Source organism: Salvelinus alpinus, chromosome 19 (genome assembly GCF_045679555.1).
Source record: "Salvelinus alpinus chromosome 19, SLU_Salpinus.1, whole genome shotgun sequence".
NCBI classification, from domain to species: Eukaryota; Metazoa; Chordata; class Actinopteri; order Salmoniformes; family Salmonidae; genus Salvelinus; species Salvelinus alpinus.
Genome location: NC_092104.1, coordinates 31,367,074 through 31,386,734, shown reverse-complemented (window position 1 = coordinate 31,386,734; position 19,661 = coordinate 31,367,074). Strand labels below are relative to the sequence as shown.

General features: G+C 40.5%; 3 protein-coding genes across 27 annotated transcripts in view; 2 read left to right on the top strand and 1 right to left on the bottom strand.

Moving 5' to 3' along the window:
* Positions 1–4,340, top strand: part of ank1a (ankyrin 1, erythrocytic a) — a 233,504-nt gene extending 229,164 nt beyond the window's left edge. For all 24 annotated transcript variants that reach the window (XM_071353024.1, XM_071353021.1, XM_071353020.1 and 21 more), the window contains one exon: positions 359–4,340. Coding sequence is in view for 3 of the 24 variants with exons in the window: in XM_071353029.1 (XP_071209130.1) it covers positions 359–400 (42 nt within the window). In the remaining 21 variants the exon portion in view is untranslated. The remainder of the gene's footprint in view (positions 1–358) is intronic.
* A 315-nt stretch (positions 4,341–4,655) lies between these two features.
* LOC139545347 (eukaryotic translation initiation factor 4E-binding protein 2-like) lies at positions 4,656–11,822 on the top strand. 2 transcript variants are annotated; one of them, XM_071353015.1, is made up of 4 exons: positions 4,656–4,858; positions 5,069–5,233; positions 10,831–11,022; positions 11,313–11,822. In XM_071353015.1, the coding sequence occupies exons 2-4, from the start codon at positions 5,098–5,100 to the stop codon at positions 11,342–11,344; spliced, it is 360 nt and encodes a 119-aa protein (XP_071209116.1). In that variant the 5' UTR covers positions 4,656–4,858; positions 5,069–5,097; the 3' UTR covers positions 11,345–11,822. The 2 variants fall into 2 exon arrangements, with proteins under 2 accessions (XP_071209116.1, XP_071209115.1); XM_071353014.1 differs by lacking the exon at positions 4,656–4,858 and having other exon boundaries at positions 4,861–5,233.
* Positions 11,823–16,259: 4,437 nt separating this feature from the next.
* Positions 16,260–18,991, bottom strand: LOC139545335 (nodal homolog 2-A-like). Its single transcript, XM_071352987.1, has 3 exons — positions 18,482–18,991; positions 17,030–17,847; positions 16,260–16,920 (listed from the first exon to the last, which is right to left on the bottom strand). The coding sequence occupies exons 1-3, from the start codon at positions 18,771–18,773 to the stop codon at positions 16,768–16,770; spliced, it is 1,263 nt and encodes a 420-aa protein (XP_071209088.1). The 5' UTR covers positions 18,774–18,991; the 3' UTR covers positions 16,260–16,767.
* Positions 18,992–19,661: the final 670 nt, after the last annotated feature.

Here is a 19,661-nt window from a genome sequence, read left to right as displayed (position 1 = left end):
CTATTTCCAAGCTTGAAAGGAAGGTTGGGGTAAATTGCCTCTTTATCCAAAGACATGTGTTAGACAAGCTCTGACCTAGCTACTGTTAGAAACCCTAATATGTGAATGCTTCCATACGAGGTTACTGCTTGGCTAATGGAAAACACCGCCATAGATTTTAGCTAACCTGGTATTGCCGATACTCTCTTTGTTCTTGATTACAGAAAAGTTATATTACAAATGTCCAGTTGCAGATGGTTCTACAAACAGTAGAGAAAACTGCATACCGATATAACATAACTGTTTGGTCTGACTCTCCTCACACTGATGGGAAGCTTGTCCTTGTGCCATATGAACCTTTGTTTCTCTTTCCCTCCAGGAGTTGAACCCCACACCAAAACAACCCTACTTAGACACATGACCGGCAGCAGGAGACAGGGGGAAGAGTGCACATGAAGAGGAGTGTAATAATGGAGATAAAAGAAGAGAGATCTGAATGACAAAACACCAACTTCATAATAACGACAACCACAACGGCTACGCCGATGATCAGCACGCACCGGAGAAGGAAATGGATTTACTTGTAGTTTTCGTACTTTTTTTTTTTTAAAGAAACAATCAAAAAAACATTAACTACTAGGCTAGAAGCATGATTTCGTATAAAACAAAAACCAAACAGAGACAACAAAAAAACTAGCAACCAAAATGTGCTTCCTGTTATATGTATCAGCATGAATGACTGCTGGCGCATGGCCTGTCTTTAACTACAGTACTAGGGGTTATGGGAGGGGGGGGACCACTCCCACGTGGGATGGGAGGTCATGATGAGGTGTAGGGAAAGGTGAATACGTCATACATCCCTTTCCTGAAGAAAAAGGGCAGTGTTTGTTTGTGAAACTTCTGAAAAGGGAGTCTGTTAAATACTCTGAATTATCTCTAGGCAAAGGTTTGCTCCCCTCTCCCTGTCACACTAATCAAACTCTTCTAGTAAACAAACATCACCACAGGCTAGTTTCAGCCTTATGTCCCACTGTCCCACTCCAGTAGCCTACACTTAGGATATTGGTGTTGTACATACTATATGCACTTAAATGATACGTGACTGAGTGTTACGTGTGTTTTATGTCTCAAAAACCGAATGCGATGCTGATGATGATGCTGCTGTTTCAGATCTGCCCTGGTTTTCTTGTTTGGTTAACTCTATGTGCATATTCTATATAATCTTGATCTGTGTGGACATAAGAACAAACAAAACAACCTTTGTGTCATTCTGCCTATTTTATCTGTCAGTTTTTGTTTGTTTGGTTATTTGTTATTTTGTGATTTTCATGTGCTCCCTCCCTTTGCTCCCTTCATCTCACCTAGAGGGCATTATTGGCTTCAGAGACATTTCAAAGTTCTTTGTGTTTTAAGAAGAGGAGTTTCTGTGTTGACTTGCATCCCCAACCTCATAACCAACCTCCTCCAGAGTGGTTTGTGTGTTTCCAAGGTGAATGTTATTGGAGTAAATGCTGGTGCGATTATTAGGACTTTGAATAGACCTTTCCCCTACCCTACAGTATGTGTGCAGCTATAGTCCAGTTTGTCTGGTGGATCCTGTCACCACCATCTCCTGTATGCAGCCCACTTCAGGCATCTATACACCCCATCCTCCCTACACCTCTCCCTGCACTCCCCCGTCCCTCTCAATGTGGATGTAGCAGTCTTGTCCTGTCCCTATCGATGTGGATGTAGTAGTCCTGTCCTCTACCAGCAGGGGTCAGGGTTTCCTAATAATTAATGTTTCCTAATAATTAATGTAATCTCCCCTCTGTTGTGTCTGTCACACAGCAACAGTGTTTCTGTCTGATATCTAAGAAGGAGTTTACAGATCATCTCAGCACCTACCCGTCATTCGATAAGGGTAAATAAGTAACTTGACCACCATAGGCAATAATGTAGCTTTGGTTAAGCTGGTTACAGGTGAGAGTCAGCCAGAGAGAGGAACATAGCTACTGAGATTTGTAAGTGTTGGGATTGTAAGTGTTGTTGGCAACTCTCAGAAGTGTAGCGAAGACAGCCAGCCACCAATCACTGTGATAAAAAACTGTAATATTGACCCCACAACTGTGAGCCCACACAAACCCACCCCAAACCTGTCTCCTGTCCTCTCACCCCTCTCATCATGTCTGTACAACCCTACCTTGTTTCCCATCAGAAATGTATTGTTGGATGTTCATTGAAAAGAAAGCAATAACTTTGGTTGAAGAAGTAGGTCTTTGTGTGTGTGTGTGTGTGTGTGTGTGTGTGTGTGTGTGTGTGTGTGTGTGTGTGTGTGTGTGTGTGTGTGTGTGTGTGTGTGTGTGTGTGTGTGTGTGTGTGTGTGTGTGTGTGTGTGTGTGTGTGCACTATGATCCCCTTGATCACTCACTACTTTGACCTTAGATGTACTGTCTGATCAGGAGCGATGCCAGAACCCGAGTAACCCACTTGCTATCCACTTGACCTGCATGGAACATAAAGAATTTTTGGTTGTGTAAAGTAGACCAAGGAGACAAGTTAGTGGACTGAGTAACTGGTTAGGGTTGTTTGAGAGTTCTCTTGATCCAAATGTTTTTCTCCCAGTCCCAACAGTGTTTGGTTTCTTGTGTGTGATTGTGTGTGTTTGAAGGTTGGGGGGGCAAGTAATCTAACTTCGTACCAGCCATTCCCTGAGTTTTATGCAAGCTGTCAAATGTCTCATTTTCAAACTCATCAAGGGAATGTAGCAACACTGAAAAACAGCTAAAAGTGTCCACTCATTGTTGATTTAAGCCTTAATGACATTCATATTTTACTTTAAGGAAACATTTGAATGGTGTGAGTGTGTGAGTGCATCTGATGAGTCCTCTGATTGTAAGTACAATTGAGACTGACACAGTACAACAGCATTTAGTTTCGACAAATGACAGTGCAGGGTTGAGGGAGGTAAATCGGCATGGGTGTGAAAGTGATATGACACTACTGGTGGACATAACAGAGGCTCTCCAGGCCCTAACCTAATTCATACAAAACGTGGTCACAGTAATGTTACCTCAGTACATTATACCATCCTACATCATATTAGATGTATAGATCATCTTGGCATTGTACCGTAACTGATCTAATACATTACATTTCTCATATCGAAGGAAAATGTGTCACAAACACTCCAGCGAGTATATGAATCAACACTCTGCAATAATAATACCTATACATGTAAATGAATCTCCAGTCCAGGTCCATGCTTTATCCGCCTCTGTAGCCACAGATAATGAATGTAAGGTGTTGCTCTGTAGATGTTAGTTGAGTAGGAAGGCTAGATGTCAGGCTGTTTGAGTCTATCTACGGAACTCAGGATCTGTTGTTTATCAAAGAAACTGTATAAAACTGAATACTCTTATATATGCATACATATTCATAAGTCAATACCCATCCATGCATAATCAGAACAAGAGAATGAGCAAGAGAAAGAGAACAGATCTTCAGCTCAGGATTTTGCTTTGAGACATTTTATCATCTATCCCTCCCTCTGTGGGGGGGGGGGGGGACAGGGAAAGCAGGTGACAGTGGGCTATGTGGATCTATGGGGGAAGAGCGTTAGTTAGACAACTCTCTAAGAATACATGGTGGCTTCATTTGCTAGGTTTTTTTTAGATGGCAAGCATTTTTCCTCAACACCGCCCACCCCCATTCCATCCCTGCTCCCTAAAACCAAAAAGAGATTGAGCCAGTTCTAAGGCTTCCTTCCACACAGTGACAGGTAGAGCGGAGGAGTCAATGAGAGGGAGGAGTGGATAGGACTTTAGACTTATTCAAAGTTATAGTGAAAATATCATGAACTGAAGAACTATGGAGGTGACGACAAAAACCAAGTTCATGCAAAAAAGATTAACTGTTGCAAAAACTAGAGAACACATATACTCCTTTAGAATGTATTGAAGACATTATTAACGCAATAGCATATTACTCAATACTTAGGAATGCAACTGCGCACATGCACAGAAAATGTTTTTAATATAAATGAATATATATATAATATATGAAAATATATATTTACTTAGAATGCTATGCACCCTTGTCAACAGGATTATAGTAATGTTATGGATGTACTTTTGGCATCATAGCTACCAAGAGACTGTTGAGTTATGGGTAATGCCTGAAACATGGGAAAAAATAGGGGTCTTGTGGGTATTTTAACTTGTTTTGTTTGCTTTTTTTTATTGTTATGAAGAGGTAAAATATGGAAAACATATATAAATGTACAATCCTTTTAATCAAATGAAATCCGATAACATCTATAGATAATTTACCCTGTACACCAGCTCAAATCATTTACAAAATTAATAAAGAAATGAAATGTCCCTGTGTTTGTGTGTGTGAGAGTTTGTATGAGATTAGTATTATTTTACCTGTTGAATGTATGTGGACAATATTAATACATTTCACCGGATGGCCAGAGGCCTATAGCTTGTTTATTTTCAATGGCTCTAAAGTTTTCACAGTTGGGGTATTCTTTCACAGTAGGATATGGTAGGGAGCAGATCTGGCAATGAGAAATTGGTTGTATTATTATGAACGTTTTATTATGAAAGTCCTGGAGCATTATTGTCAGTAATAGCTCAGGATATTGAATAGGTCACCTTTTCTCAAAAGCCATGCATTGCATCCATCATCATATGACTATAATGTTCCTAGCATTTTCAAGAACACAGACACACTGATTAACAGTATCATATTATTACACTGAATTGATTGATGCCTAAATCAGTTCGGCTCACTCCCTATTTTCCAATTTGGACATTTGTCGATATAATGTATCTAAGAAGCAACACCATCCAACAGTGGGGGGCGATATAATATCAATGAGTGAGTGCTGAGGGTGAGTTTGGAACGTGTGCGAAAGTCCTTTAATAAATAAAGAACCTGGCCTCTGCTATAGGTTTGCGTGTAGGAATGTGTGACTAGTTAACATTATTTGTACTTATTATTTTATGAAAAGTAGCTAGTTTGCTATTGAACCAAAGCAAAGAACTGATAAAACCACAACAAAAGTTTAATGTCCAGGATCTTTACGTTGTTTAATTTGTAGATATTAGAAAACGGCCCTGTGTTTTGAAAATGTCTTCGGGCTGTCAGAAAACCACTACTAGCAAGTCCATTCCGACCAGATGGGTGACTATAAACGACGCGGCGCACATGCCTCACGACTACTCCACAACTCCCGGAGGAACTCCGTTCAGCATAACTCCTGGAGGTAACAGTAGCTAGCCTTTATATAACTATATATATTTGTGTGTTATGCCATATGTAACTCAACTGGAAATTATTCGATTGCTAGCCTGATTACTATGCGTTCGAGCTATGCAGGTGCCCCGAACACCAAACTCGATGGGTTGTCAAATCTCTAGACAAAGGATAAGGCTAGCAGTCAAATTTCTCTAGCAAAATGTTTGCGGTGCAGTATTGTACACTGACAAACGCATTAACTTCAGCCTGCAACATGCTCATTTCTTCCACAGTGACTTTGTTTTGTTTCTGATAGCGTGCCATTGTTTGCATCAGCTTGTTAACTATATAGCGTATATAGTGTAACTTTTCTTCTTTTCGTACACCACCACGATCATCATGTACGAGCTGGTGAGACTTGATATCAGTAGGAATCTTGCTGTCTCGGCTAATAACTGGAAGTAGTGGTAACTTATAGACAACTACAACATAGCTATGAGAGATCGTCACTTGGCTTAATTATTTAGCTACACAAATGTTAGCTAACTAGTTAGGTAGTAGTTAGAACTACAGTTACAGCAGGGTTTCCCAAACTCGACCCCTGCCCTAGGCAGATGATTCAAATAACAAACTCATCGTCAAGCTTTGATTATTTGAACTCCTGGTTTATAGCATGGCAACAATAGAGTGAGTGATTGTTTTTTTTAACCTTTATTTAACTAGGCAAGTCAGTTAAGAACAAATTCTTATTTACAATGACAGCCTACCGGGAACAGTGGGTTAACTGCCTTGTTTAGGGGCAGAACAACTGATTTTTATGGGTATGGGTATGATTACCTATAATGATTACCTCTAATTAGACCTAATTGACAACATGGACTTGTAAGCTTTTTCCTAGATAAGTGTGCACTATATAGGTTCAATTCATATTCTGTTTTATGACAGGCGTCTGCAACATTTCATGCGTTCAAGGATTTGGGGCTTTTATTAGGATCCCCATTAGCTGTTGCAAAAGCCACAGCAATTCTTCCTTGGGTCCACATATAACATAACAATACAGAACAATAATAGACAAGAACAGAGATGCATACATTTAAAAATAGATCATGTGCTGACCGAACACTACATACATACCAGTTAACATTTACATACAAGTGTAATGAAGTCAGATAGGGGAGAGGTGTTACTTTATTTGTTTTTTAAAACCATGTTTGGTGTTCACTTGGGCTGTCTGAGATGGAAGGGAGTTCCATGCAATCATGGCTCTAAAAAGTACTTTACCTGAATTTGATCTGGACCTGGGGGCTGTGAAAAGACCCCTAGTGGGGTAAGTAAATTTTTGGGGGAATTTTCATATTAATGCTGCTTATAAAAACAAGAAGCGATGCAGTCACTCTCCTCAACTTATAGCCAAGAGAGGCTGGCATGCATAGTATTGCTAAATGCTAATAAAACCAAATGTATTTTGTTCTCTCGGTCTTGTAATATTGACTGCGAAGACCTGCACATTTGCACATTAAAGGGAGCCTAAATTGAGCAAGTTCCCCAATCAAAATACTTGGGTATTTTGATTGACAATAAACACATTGAAAAACTGACCAAAAAAAGCAGAGAAATAAGATTGGTTTCTTTTCTAGTAATAAATCCTGCCTCACTTTGGAAAGTAGCGCTCTGATTACAGTGAAGAGCAAGACTGGCTGCTCTGTTCTGGACCAGCTGCAGCTTTCTTAGGTTGTTCTTTGCAGCACCTGACCATATGACTGGGCAATAATAAAGATAAGATAGAACTAGAGCTTGTATCTCTTTATCATGGACAGACCATCATCTTTACAACCATTGAGTTGTAATTGAACCATTATGCTTTGACCAAGACAGTTTACAATCTAAGGTAACACCAAGTAGTTTAGTCTAATCATCTTGCTCAACAGCCACATTATTCATTATCAGATTCAGCTGAGGTCTGTCTATAACTTAAGGAATGCTTTGCACCAAATACAATGGTTTTAGTTTGAGAGATGTTTTAGGACTAGTCACCCATTCTAAAACTGAACAGCTCTTTGTTTAGGGTCATTGTATGTCATTAGTAAAAATAGAAAACAGTAAATGCCCAAGAGAACATCAACTTTTTTAATTATTTTTTTAACCTAGGCAAGTCAGGCAAGAACAAATTCTTATTTACAATGATGGCCTACCGGGAACAGTGGGTTAACTGCCTTGTTCGGGGACAGAACAACTGATTTTTACCTTGTCAGCTTGGGATTCGATCCAGCCACCTTTTGGTTACTGGCCCAACGCTCTAACCACTAGGCTTATCTGCCGCCCCACTTGTTGTATTCATAGGATGCATTATATGCACATGCATGTGTGGTTACATCTGTGCAACAACTGACATGAGTCCTTTCATATCGTGTGAAGCAGGTATAGCAAGCAGGTAGAGACTAGAGTGCATTGCAAAGTAAAAGTATCTGACATTTTAAGTACTTCCAGAGAACATATTTGTTGCATGATTAATGCATGGATTGCATGATGAATATGTAGGCTAGGACACTGTTGCCTGTCATGTTTTTTTTAAAGCGTTTCCACACGGAAAAGTCTAAACAGAATCCTTGTGACATCCCAACACTGATGTAACCCTATTTAAATTGACATTTTCAAACGGCTATGGTTTAGGGTAGGGACGTTCCAAGGATCCAGGAAAGCTGAACAGCTGAAGTGTTGGTGGCAGCGTTCAACACTGATTCAGAGATGGTTAACGCACTAGCAGGACCTGCCAGATCATGTTGCAATTTCTTATCTTTCAGCAGCAGCCGTTTTGCATGAACCCTCTGTCACAAGATGCCATTAACAAATGAGAAACATATAAAGTTTCCTAGAACTTTCAAAGCATTTATCATTTTAAATGCATTGAATGATATGTAAAATATGCAATAACATGCAAGATATGATGGATAAAAATGTTCCTACTAATTTCCTGAATAATAGTGACATTTGTTTCTTGACATGTGGTGATGTCATGGTGAGCTGGTTAACTCCCAGTGAGGGTCCCAAATGGCACCCTATTCCCTATAGTGATGAGGCAAAAAATAAATCCAGTTACATATTGGGATATTATTTTTGACAATGTATCGTTTTGACAATACCGCAATATTATTTTTTGCGCTAGTTGGCTGTACCTGCACCAAAACCACTGTATTTTCCCTTCAAAGCTTGTTATCCAAATAGGGAGCCAATTTGTTTTCAGCACTTTTATTTCCATGACTGATAAACACTTGTTTTCCCATGGCTCTCTCTTGTCTCTGCATCAGACATATGGTGAGCAAATTGTTTGGAACATCGAATCGCAATAAAATCACAGTATCGAAAGCCTTGTGAACATGAACGCACAATTCAATACAACAAGATTAATCAAAACAAACACAACTATCACATATTATCTCCTTCAAAATGGCTCTAAACTGTCCAATGGAGACCAGCGAGTCAAATCCCCAGCTCAGTGGAGACCCATGGGTCCTCCAGAACCAGACAGTCCAGAGAGCGGGTCTGAAAGTTGCTGGATCTCCAATTAATATGTGAGCCGAGGTAGTTGGGGATTCTGAAGAACCCTTTTAAATACAAAAAGTAGGCAATGCTGAGCCCTTCTGGTAGTCAGACTCCCAGCCAACAGAACTATACAAAATGCAGTGATGTGTATGAAAATTGTCCCCAGTGATAAAACAGTGTTAAGTGACAGACTGAGTCTAAAGGTTTTAAAACAGAGGCTGCCGCATGTATGTAGACTATATCACCATAATCAAGTACTGGGAGAAGCGTTGTTCAAGCAGTCTTCCTCCTACTTTCCAAAGTGAGGCAGGATTTATTACCAGAAAAGAAACCAATCTTATTTCTCTGTTTTTTTTGTCAGTTTTTCAATGTGTGTTTTAAGAGAGCTTATTGTCAATCAAAATACCCAAGTATTTTGATTGGGGAACTTCCTCAATTTAGGCTCCCTTTTAATGTGCAAATATGCAGGTCCTCACGATCAATATTACGAGACCGAGAGAACAAAATACATTTGGTTTTATTAGCATTTAGCACTAGTTTAAAATCAATAAGCAATTTTTGAATTGAGTCAACAAAGTTGAAGGTCATGAATGGCCTGCTGTACTGAGGGCACAGGAGTAAATAACTGTATGATCCATGTAGAGATGAATGTTACAGGTTTTAACAGACAAATATTATTTATATAAATAGTGAAGAGAACAGGGCCCAAAATCGACCCATGTGGCACACCTTTCCTAATATTGAAGAAACTACATTTGATACCGTTAGATAGGCAACTTGCAATTTGTTCAATAACTATTTCAAACGCCTTTGACAAGTCAATAAATAAGGCAGCGCAATGACTTTTATGATCTAAACACAGCACATCATCTAAGATAATTGTAGCCACTGAAACAGTGGTGTGTCCAGGTCTAACACCAGATGGGTGCTCATTAAGAACAGAATGACAAGTTCAAACCGTTCTAGGCTGAGAGTTGGCATGGGACTTTGTCAAGGCAAGATGGCTTGGAAATTGGACGGTAGTTATCCAATTCAGAAGGATCTCCACCTTTGTGTAGAGGGAAGACTTGTGCCGTTTTCCAGATCTTACGGATAACTCCAGAAACAATTTTCAAGTTAAAACGATAGGTTAATGATTCTGCAATAAGTGGGGCAGAAAGCTGCAGCAAAAGGGGATCAAGTGTGTGAGCCCCAGTGGATTATTTTACATCGCTCTTCAATAAGGCACTTAGTACATCATAGACATCAAATGGTTGAAATAAATTAGGAATCGGCACCTAAGTATTGTAATATCCTGAGGTCCCTTGCAATTCCCACCCCTAATTCCCTATAGAGTGCACAACCTTTGACCAGGGCCCATATATAGGGAATAGGATGCCATTTGGGATGCACTGAGTTCAGTTTCCTGCTCTAATATTAGTCCAAGGTTAACAGGAGGGGTAATGCACGGAGGGCTCCCACGGGTTACTCCTCTGCCTTTTTGCTGAGGTTTGTCCTTTTAGGCCACTCATCAGTAACGTGGGAAATTCTGGCACAGAACGCAGCTGGCCGATTTATATGTAGGCTAGCTTGCCTTGAACCACCCTTTGGTGAGCAGATATCAGTGACTGATTACCCTGTGGACAGAACAGCAGAGGACAGTACAAACAGAACCATTTTGCACCATATATATTTTAAGGATTCATGCAATCCCTGCATTTGATCCATTTGTTGATGCCACTAGTTTTATTTATTTTCAGCCATACACATGCATATCAAATCATTGGGACGGTATGTTGATTTATGCACTTGGAGATGATTTTGTAATGAAAAGTACATAAATGTATTATATTTATTATTATCATTATTTATGTAGGGCTTTCACTTCACAGTCACACACGTTCTCAGTGTTCCAAAATATCCAGACACCTGTTGTGAAAAGTATGAAAGAGTATGTGATGTGTGAGATTTCACTGCAGGGAGGTTTCAACCAAATAGGACTGCGGAACAGGATGAGTCCTATGGAGGGATTGTGCTCGTGTTTGATCCGTAACATTTGCATCACTATTTATTGAACATTTCTACCCCTACCTGTATGTACCTTAGGTACAAGAATTATCTACGACCGGCAGTTCCTGCTGGAGTGCCGCACTTCCCCGCTGGCCAGGACTCCCCCATACTCTCTCCCTGACATTCCAGGGGTCACCAGCCCACCCTCAAAACACATCATCAATGTAAAGGCCCATAACGGAGAACCACTGAACAACAACATCGCGGCACCTGCTGACAAGAGCGCTGGTAAGAACGTGATCCAGTCAGGCAGGACAAATATTTACTTGTATCTCAGATATTACTGTGCCAACACAACAAAAACATCCCCGAAAACAGTCATAGGAAATCAATTTGTTTTATGGAAAATGTTATTTTATGAGATAAAATGTTCAGATTTACTGGAAGCTCAATGTTTGGATAATTTACAGGTTTCAATATTTGCCCTTTATGTAAGTATTGCCTGTCAGACTCTTTAAATAGGCTATTATATAGGGTCAGTAGGAAATAAATTAACACATGTGTTTTTGTTTGTGAAGGGGATGATGCACAGTTTGAAATGGACATCTAACTGGTGGTGGAATGAGCATTCTAGAGGGATGTGAAACAACTTCACTTACTACCATGATGCTAAAGAAGAGGCCCAGCCAATCCCCTGTCCAGACTCGCTACAATGTTGTCACCCTGTGTTTACAGATGTGTCCATTAGTTGCTGTGTTAACTTTCAATATCAGTGGTGTTGTTACTGTGAAAACTGTTGCCTTACTCTTGTGAACCCAGCAGCAACAGTGAAAAAGACTGCACAGAGGAGTGGTGTGGAGCTAAAGATTCAATACAATTGTTTTCATTCTTTAAAATTATTTTGACACTCAAATCACCCTAATCATGGGCTACCCACCCTTCACCTCTCTTCAAATACTGCCTTCAAAAAACGTTACATTTTTACAGATAGTCATACAAAGGGATGTTTTTGTCACCTTTGTTTTGAGACAAAATAAATACATTTTCACATGGTATGTAAGAAGAAGAAATAAAGCAAAGAAAACATATATTTGGTAGTAGACTTATTTCCTAAAAAGTAACCCGTGTGAATAGAATGTGTATTCCAGAATCACAGGATAGCTTCTGTCAAACCCTCGGGCACTCTCGGTAATCTGGCAAGTGTCATTAGTCTCATGGTAAATGGGTTGCTGACTGCAATACATGTTCCCCTCGGGGAAACCCCTTGGTATCTGACAGAAAAAAACGAATGGCACACAAATGGTTTTTCCACTGGTAATATGTAACAGTAAAATAAAAGACGATATCGTTACTATGAGTTATAAATTACAATTCCAGCATTTCCTGAAACATTTCATTTTAAATGTACATAAAGCCATTAGATAATTTTGCCTCTAGTCAATGTAAAATTTTGCTCGAACTCAAAACGCACTACAATGGTTGAACTTGATGTCACTGTTCACATCCATCAGAAGCTATCGGCACCGCGGCTACACGTCCACTGGCACGCTTCCATTCTTCTGTGAAGCAAAGCGGTAAATGTCCTGTGTTTGTAGTGTAGCAGGAGTTATATCTGTGGAATTCTTCAGGAAGTTCCCTCCTGCAACTGATAACATTCCAGAACCAACAGCCTGGAAAGCAGTAATCAATACACACCACAATGTCCTTCCTCTCATCCAAAAGCCACACTGTCTGCATGCAGTATAAGCAGTAGGCCTATATGGCTGATTTTAGACGGGCAGCGCATTTCTGATCTTTTTTTTCACTAATTGGTCTTTTGACCAATCAAATCAGCTCTGAAACAGGTCTAATGTGAAAAGATCTGATGTGATCGGTCAAAATACCAATTTAGTGTGAAAAAAAATTCTGAATTGGGCTGCCTGTCTAAACGCAGCCTATGATTCATATTGGCTGTAAATGGAAGAACTTGGACAACAAGACCTATGATTATTTTAAAAGTAGGTTCCTGTCTTTTTTTAATTTTATTTTTAAACATCCATTATATGCTTTAGAGGTGATACATTCATGACTTTGTTATTCAATTAAATGGGTGCTTACATATTCTGATAAATCCCAATGTAAATTCGGACATTTAGCCTTTAAGCGACTGTGATATTACCTGGCTGTGAGACTCTGTCAAACTAGTTATTTAGCAGTAAGTCAGGTATCGGGTCCAGTCAGAACAAAGCAAGAATGACACACCAGAGGGCCCTGCAGACATTTCCCAAATTGGAATCTAGCACTTCATTCTGCCTTGCCTCTAGGAGTGTCAACCAGATGCCCTACTTGCCAAGCAGGAACCAAGGTCTGTTCCTCTGTCAGAATTCAATAATGCACAACATCCTATGCACTGTCAATCAATCTTTTTTTCTCTGTGGGAATCTGTACCAATAAAAGTAAGGGTTCTATGCATAGGACATTGTGAAACAACATTTAGGATACATAAACAGTGTTGAATCAATATTAGCCCACTAGACTATCTGAACAATGGACTAACCACTAGGGTTCTGTGTGTGTGGTGGGGAACAGAAGGGGGTTGTTCATGAGGGTTCAGTGTGTGAAAATCGACACGTGCTAGAGAAGCTGTGACACCTGGCTCCTTGTCACTATCCTGAAACTGCAGCACTAACGGGAAACCCACTGGGCCAGTTCCCCATGCCATGCCGTGGTGTCTGAACAAACACTCAAGGGTCCAACCCCAGGTCCCATAATGACCACTGCCATAGGAGGACCCAATGACCATGACAGACTTTTGTCACCCCAACAGATCAGCCTGTTTAAATTGCTTTACTATTGATCAGCATGGATTGTCATGGAGGCAACAGTGGTTATTAATCTGGGCTGAACACTGAGCTTTAGTTATTAGTTAATACGGCTTTGATGATAGCTTTGAATTCAGATTTGACCTCTTGACTCTGTGATCACACTTTTTCTGGCTGTACTTGCATAAATTACATTAACAGCTTAGTTTTGGAACGCAACCTGCCTCTTAGTTGGTGCACGGGTTAAAAATGTATCTGAGGGCAGTGTCTTTCCTTTTGCTAAGAGAGAGACTTAGGATAGGTGTAATTTCAGGGCAGGGGAGTGTGAAGATGTGGAACGACACTTTGCACTTTACCACTCCTCCTGGCCATGCACACAGTAGCTTCACTAACGCCACTCTGTTCTTGTTAGGGGGTCTATATTCCCCCATTCCTGTCACTCTTGCTTCCTGGCACCCCTAAAATAAACAACTGCTTTTTTCTTTCCACCATTCCCCACCCCTGTCTTGACCCATTCCTAGTCATTGCTCTGTTAATTTCCTCCCGATACCCATTGCTTTGAACACAATCAACTAGGATATTGCTCGGCTGGGCCTTTTTACAAGGGGCACTGATGACGCCCCATAATCTGTGCAGTAATACTATAAAAAGATATGAGGATTTGAGGTGAGGATGGTAAAGCAGTTCACAAGTAACTGGTCTGAAAAGCCATAAACACGCTTGTCTTGATCAGTTCATCATGACAGTTTAAGAACATATTAGGCTTGGTGGGGGCCATCCTATTCTCAAGTACACTGTAAAAAAAACAGTTGTATCTACATACAATATTAATATTAGATGTAATGTCCTATGTTTTTGAGTTTTTAAAAAAATTGTTCGAAATTTACAAAGTACATCCACACAATTAATATCCAAATAAATGTGTTGGATTTACTGATAATATTATTCAATATGAATTGATGTAACACAAATATTTAGTAAACCCAAAATAGAATTTCAAACATTTGAATGTGTAACATTGTTTAGGTTTACCCCTTATTTTTCTTAGCACAAACTACCTCGAGATTTCCGTTCGTTTTGTATAGGTTACCTTCAGATGAGTACTAGTGATACTTGTGGGGGTCATGGGGCAAAATGAAGAACATCTTCTTGTTCGTGAGAGGCTCCGCTAGTGTTCAAAATAGTTTGTAGGCAAAACTGTTCAGACGTTTTCGTTACAAGACCGATTTTTGGGATGTCTCATGGTCTGACAAACACTGCTGTAGCTCGGCCACCTTCCACCGCATCTGCTAAATTGTAATTATTCGATTTATTGCCTACCTCATGCCTTTTGCACACATTGTATATAGATTCTCTTTTTTTTCTACCATGTTATTGACTTGTTTATTGTTTACTCCATGTGTAACTCTGTGTTGTCTGTTCACACTGCTATGCTTTATCTTGGCCAGGTCGCAGTTGCAAATGAGAACTTGTTCTCAACTAGCCTACCTGGTTAAATAAAGGTTAAATTAAAAAAATTAAAAAATAAAAATAAAAAATGTGGAAGGCCGACAGGGGGATGTGTAGCTCGGCCACCTTCCACCGCAGATGCGGAAGGCCGACAGAGGGATGTGTAGCTCGGCCACCTTCCACCGCAGATGCGGAAGGCCGACAGGGGGATGTGTAGCTCGGCCACCTTCCACCGCAGATGTGGAAGGCCGACAGGGGGATGTGGAGGATTGATTGAGACTTTTTATTTGTTACCTTTATTTAACTAGTCAAGTCAGTTAAGAACAAATTCTTATTTTCAATGACAGCCTACACCAGCCAAACCTGGACGACGCTTGGCCAATTGTGCGCCACCCTATGGGACTCCTAATCACGGCCGAATGTGATACAGCCTGGATCCGAACCAGGGACTGAGATGCAGTGCCTTAGACCGCTGCAGCCCATGCAAAAAAACTAAAGCTTAAACTGAAGGATTTTGATGGGGATTTTGTTGGTCGTGACGCATGGATGCATCAATAGAGTATTAATCATGCTCCACAACAAGCTGCTTAGAGCTGCAATATCTCACTTTTTGATAAACCCGACCAAATTCACATAGAAATCTGAGTTATCAATCTGTCATTCGCATTGAAAGCAAGGATGAGAAGCAGTAGATCCATTCGGTGTGTACTATTTCTATGCCTCCTGTTCCTAAGTTTCCTTTTTGTGTCTAACTTTTGGGTTTTGTACACCGGCTTCAAACAGCTGAAAATATATTCAGTGGTTTAGATGGTACAATGATTCTCTACACTCTGAATGCTTCTTTGTCACAAAATTTGGCAAACTATTAGATTTTTAGCAACCAGAAAATGGCAGAGCGATTTCTGCATATTGCACCTTTTAACACTAATATAGAAATGTAAATTTGATTCAAGTTGTATGCATGTTTTAAGAAAAAAGTCAAATAAATCAGTCAAAACAATTTCAATTACCCACAATCCTCTAAAAACGGAGCCAAGTGGCAAGTTGTTGCAAGAACTTAAAATGATTAAATGGAGCTAAATATTACAATTTTGTAAATTAAATCACTTTGAAAGGACTTGCATTCATTTTTATTAAATAAGTGGTTATTTTTTTGGTCAATTTAAATTCACCCCAGAATATGTTTTTGGCAGTCAAAAATTCAGGCCAATACAATGCTGAAATGTCCTAGATTTCTCATTTAAGTGGATTAACTCAATAAATGTCACACTTCGATGAACAGAATAAAATGCTTTAATATATATTTTTTTCAATGTACAAAAATATCTTTAATAAATGAGTGACTAAAAAAGTAATCATAACAAGTAAGATACCATTTTGGCAGAATATTCCTTTAAACTTCTTAAATACCAAAACCCTGCCGATATAAATGCATACAGCCTAAGTATGACCCAAAAGGTGAAGTCTTTCTTCTTGAAATATTCAAATAAATAACAGTAGACCTTTTATCATAAAGTAAATACATTGGCTCAATCTAAGGACACATCTAAAATGCAATGCTGTTGTTTCAGATGAGAACACCTGAGATGACTGTATAAGATACAGTAAGTATCAAAGAAATGTATCTTCCATGTTACAGACCACAAACAGCCTGAAGTATAAATTGAATCAGATGGACACCTTCAATAAGAGTAATTTCATGACGCACAACATGCCATTCTAAGTGAAGCGTTTTAAATAAGTGGTATTTTTGGTTGCAAGGTGAGGTGACATGGCTGGGGTATCAGTGACAGCCACACTCCTCCACGATCATGTCCTCATGATGCCGTAACACCACGTCTTCATCACCATAGTACAGCATGGACAGCGGGCTGAGGCGCGTAGGCACGCAGGAGGTGCACCCCACACGATCCGGATGGTACAGTCTCAACAGGCTCTGAAAAACAAAATAAGCATATTTTATGGAAAGCTGCACTGAGCATATATTACATAGGAACTTAAACCAAATGGAAACGTTTAGGTATGTTTTTGTTTTCATATCTTACCTTCATGTATGCGTGGTTGGTGGGACTGAAGGATTCATCCACCGGAGTAGGGCACTCGCCCTCGCAACGGAACGCGTTGTAGCGCTTTGGATACACAATCCACTCGTTCCAGCCGATCTGGTCGAAATCTACCCACATGTCCACCTTCCGACATAGTGGGCGTTGGACGGATTCAGCCAGTGACCCAGTACCATTCGCTGCAATTCCGCCGGCCATCCGCACTCTCTCCATTCGGTTTCTCTTGTGGCGTCGCCCTTGAGCTTCACCGCTGACTTGGTCCAAAATTGCGTATTTGGAGTGCTCCACAGTACGGATGAGAGTGGGTGCGCTCTCGCCATCCCGAGGCAGCTTGTGCTTGGAGAAGACAACCATCATAACCCGTTCGGCTGTCGGATGGTGAACCTTCCTTCGCCTGTGCGTAAAATGCTTAATGTATGGCATGTCGATCTCTCCATCTACCCCACTCCCGTGATCTTCCTCCATCACATCTCCAACTCTTGCTTCTTGACTCTCCGTCACTGCGTCTCCCTGGTGCAACCAATATTTGAGCAGAGCTGTTACATTGAAAACGTTCAATGGAGAATTGGTGTCACTGGGCGATGCGCCAAAGCTGCCCAAGAGAAGGCGCTCGTCGCGGCACATTTCAGTGTCAGACTCGCAGTCCTGCTTTCGCGAGTGATAAATGTCCAATGTGACGCGCTTGGAGGCGGAGAAAGCTGGTAGTCTGACCCGAAGCTCTGACAACTGGACATCGTCAGTCGCAGAGATGGAGGACATGTCGAAAGTGACGGTCCATTTCTCACCCACTTGATGGCAACCTGGAAGAAACGAACAAAATCAGCAAACCAGCTGAATACTGTCAGTGTACCATCAACAAAACGTACGTACACGTCACCACAAACTAGCCAAACCACTAGGCCTAGCCTACTAGACAAATGTCAAAGCTTTGGAGGGAGTGGGAGGAGAGGGCAGCAGAGGGTGAGAGCAGGATGTGTATTGAACCCCCTTTTGTATAGCTGTCTGAGGGGCTAATACACACACCCGCTCACATAAAAAAAACCTTTAAAGTCGAATAAGCATTGTGACACTTCTGGGTTGTAAAGAGGGAAGATCTGATAAACGCAGATAACACACCCTGCAACCAAAGTGGCTGGCAGTGATGGAGAGGACATGTGTGAAGAGATCTAACCTGGCTCGGGCGCTTGCTTGAACTACAGGTCAAAACACATTATCGTAAACTACAATACACACGTCAAACTACGTATTATTGGTCCAAAAAGTGACAAGTTAAAGACGTGTAAAACTGAATGGCCAGTTCAATAATGTCGTAAAATGTTTGAAACGCAAATTCAAAAAGCCAAACCAACGAAACAAAATAAGAATAACCTGAGTGTTTCCAATAGAGCGTAACAAGTTTTAATATGCCTAACACAAACTGAAACCAATACCCACCTTTTGCTATGAGACTGATGACTGAGTCAGAATGCCGCAGTAAGTGGCTGTCATCGGCTGCACTGACGGCGTTGACAGCCGTGGACTGTGAGGAGTCTGCAGCCTTGAAGGAGCGGTACAGCTGCATCATATAGAGAGGGTACCTGTTGGGATGGTACGAATTTAGATTTCCTAAACTGGACTCGGGTGCGCTCTTGTGATGCCGGGAATGGTGCGACAGTTTCCCCGAACTGCCAAGCCTGAAAAAGCAGATGAGGAGCGCGCAAAGGACGAGCCATGCCAAGCCTTCCATTTGACAGAAGCGGTGTTATCCACTGTAGCGTTAAGTCACGTTGAAAAGTAAAGAGAAGATGGCATCAACTAGTCAGCCTCCTTCTAGCTTGTCTTGGTTTTAAATGATGCTGTGAGCAGACAGAAGTCCAGACAGGGCATTTATAGTGGACAGCTGCCCTTTGACTCCAGCCATCTTAACAACTCTCTGATCGATCCCCAGTGCACATCAGACAGCCCAGCCTCACATTCAATTCGCGCATATATGTACAAAATGTATTTCAGCAGATTTCGTGCGTTTTTGGGGTGGTTCAATTCGTTTGAAAATACACGAATTTCTGTGCTACTTAATTTGTGCGAAAATACACGAATTTCTGTGCTACTTAATTCGTGCGAAAAGACACGAATTTAACCAGTAGGCGACACACAAGCCGTTGCAACAACCATAGACTCGATCGCCTGTATTTATTTATTTTACGTTATGAATATATAGATATTTTGTCTTTTTTTTAACCATATAACCATAAGAGGTTATATATATATTGTCTTTATTTAATCCCTATTAAAACATTGTGGTTTTATGCCTATATGTACTGTTTTCGATTTTTCTGAACAGACTTCAGTATAGAATGAATCATGCAATGCATGATGGCTAATGGTGTTTTATTCGGTTGTAGTTCCATGTATTTCTTAAAAAACAAACGTGTAAACCATTTTTATTGCCCAGAATGTAACTGAAAATACAATGGCAGCCTTGCCATTGTTCATCAATAACAAAACTTTTTTTTTCCGTATAACATTTGGGGAAACTAGTCATTGTAGTCTTACATTTTGTTGGCCAACCAAAATTACCAAAACGTTAACCCGTAATAAGGCTAGGGTGGCTGAGTGTAAATACATGGCTCTGAGT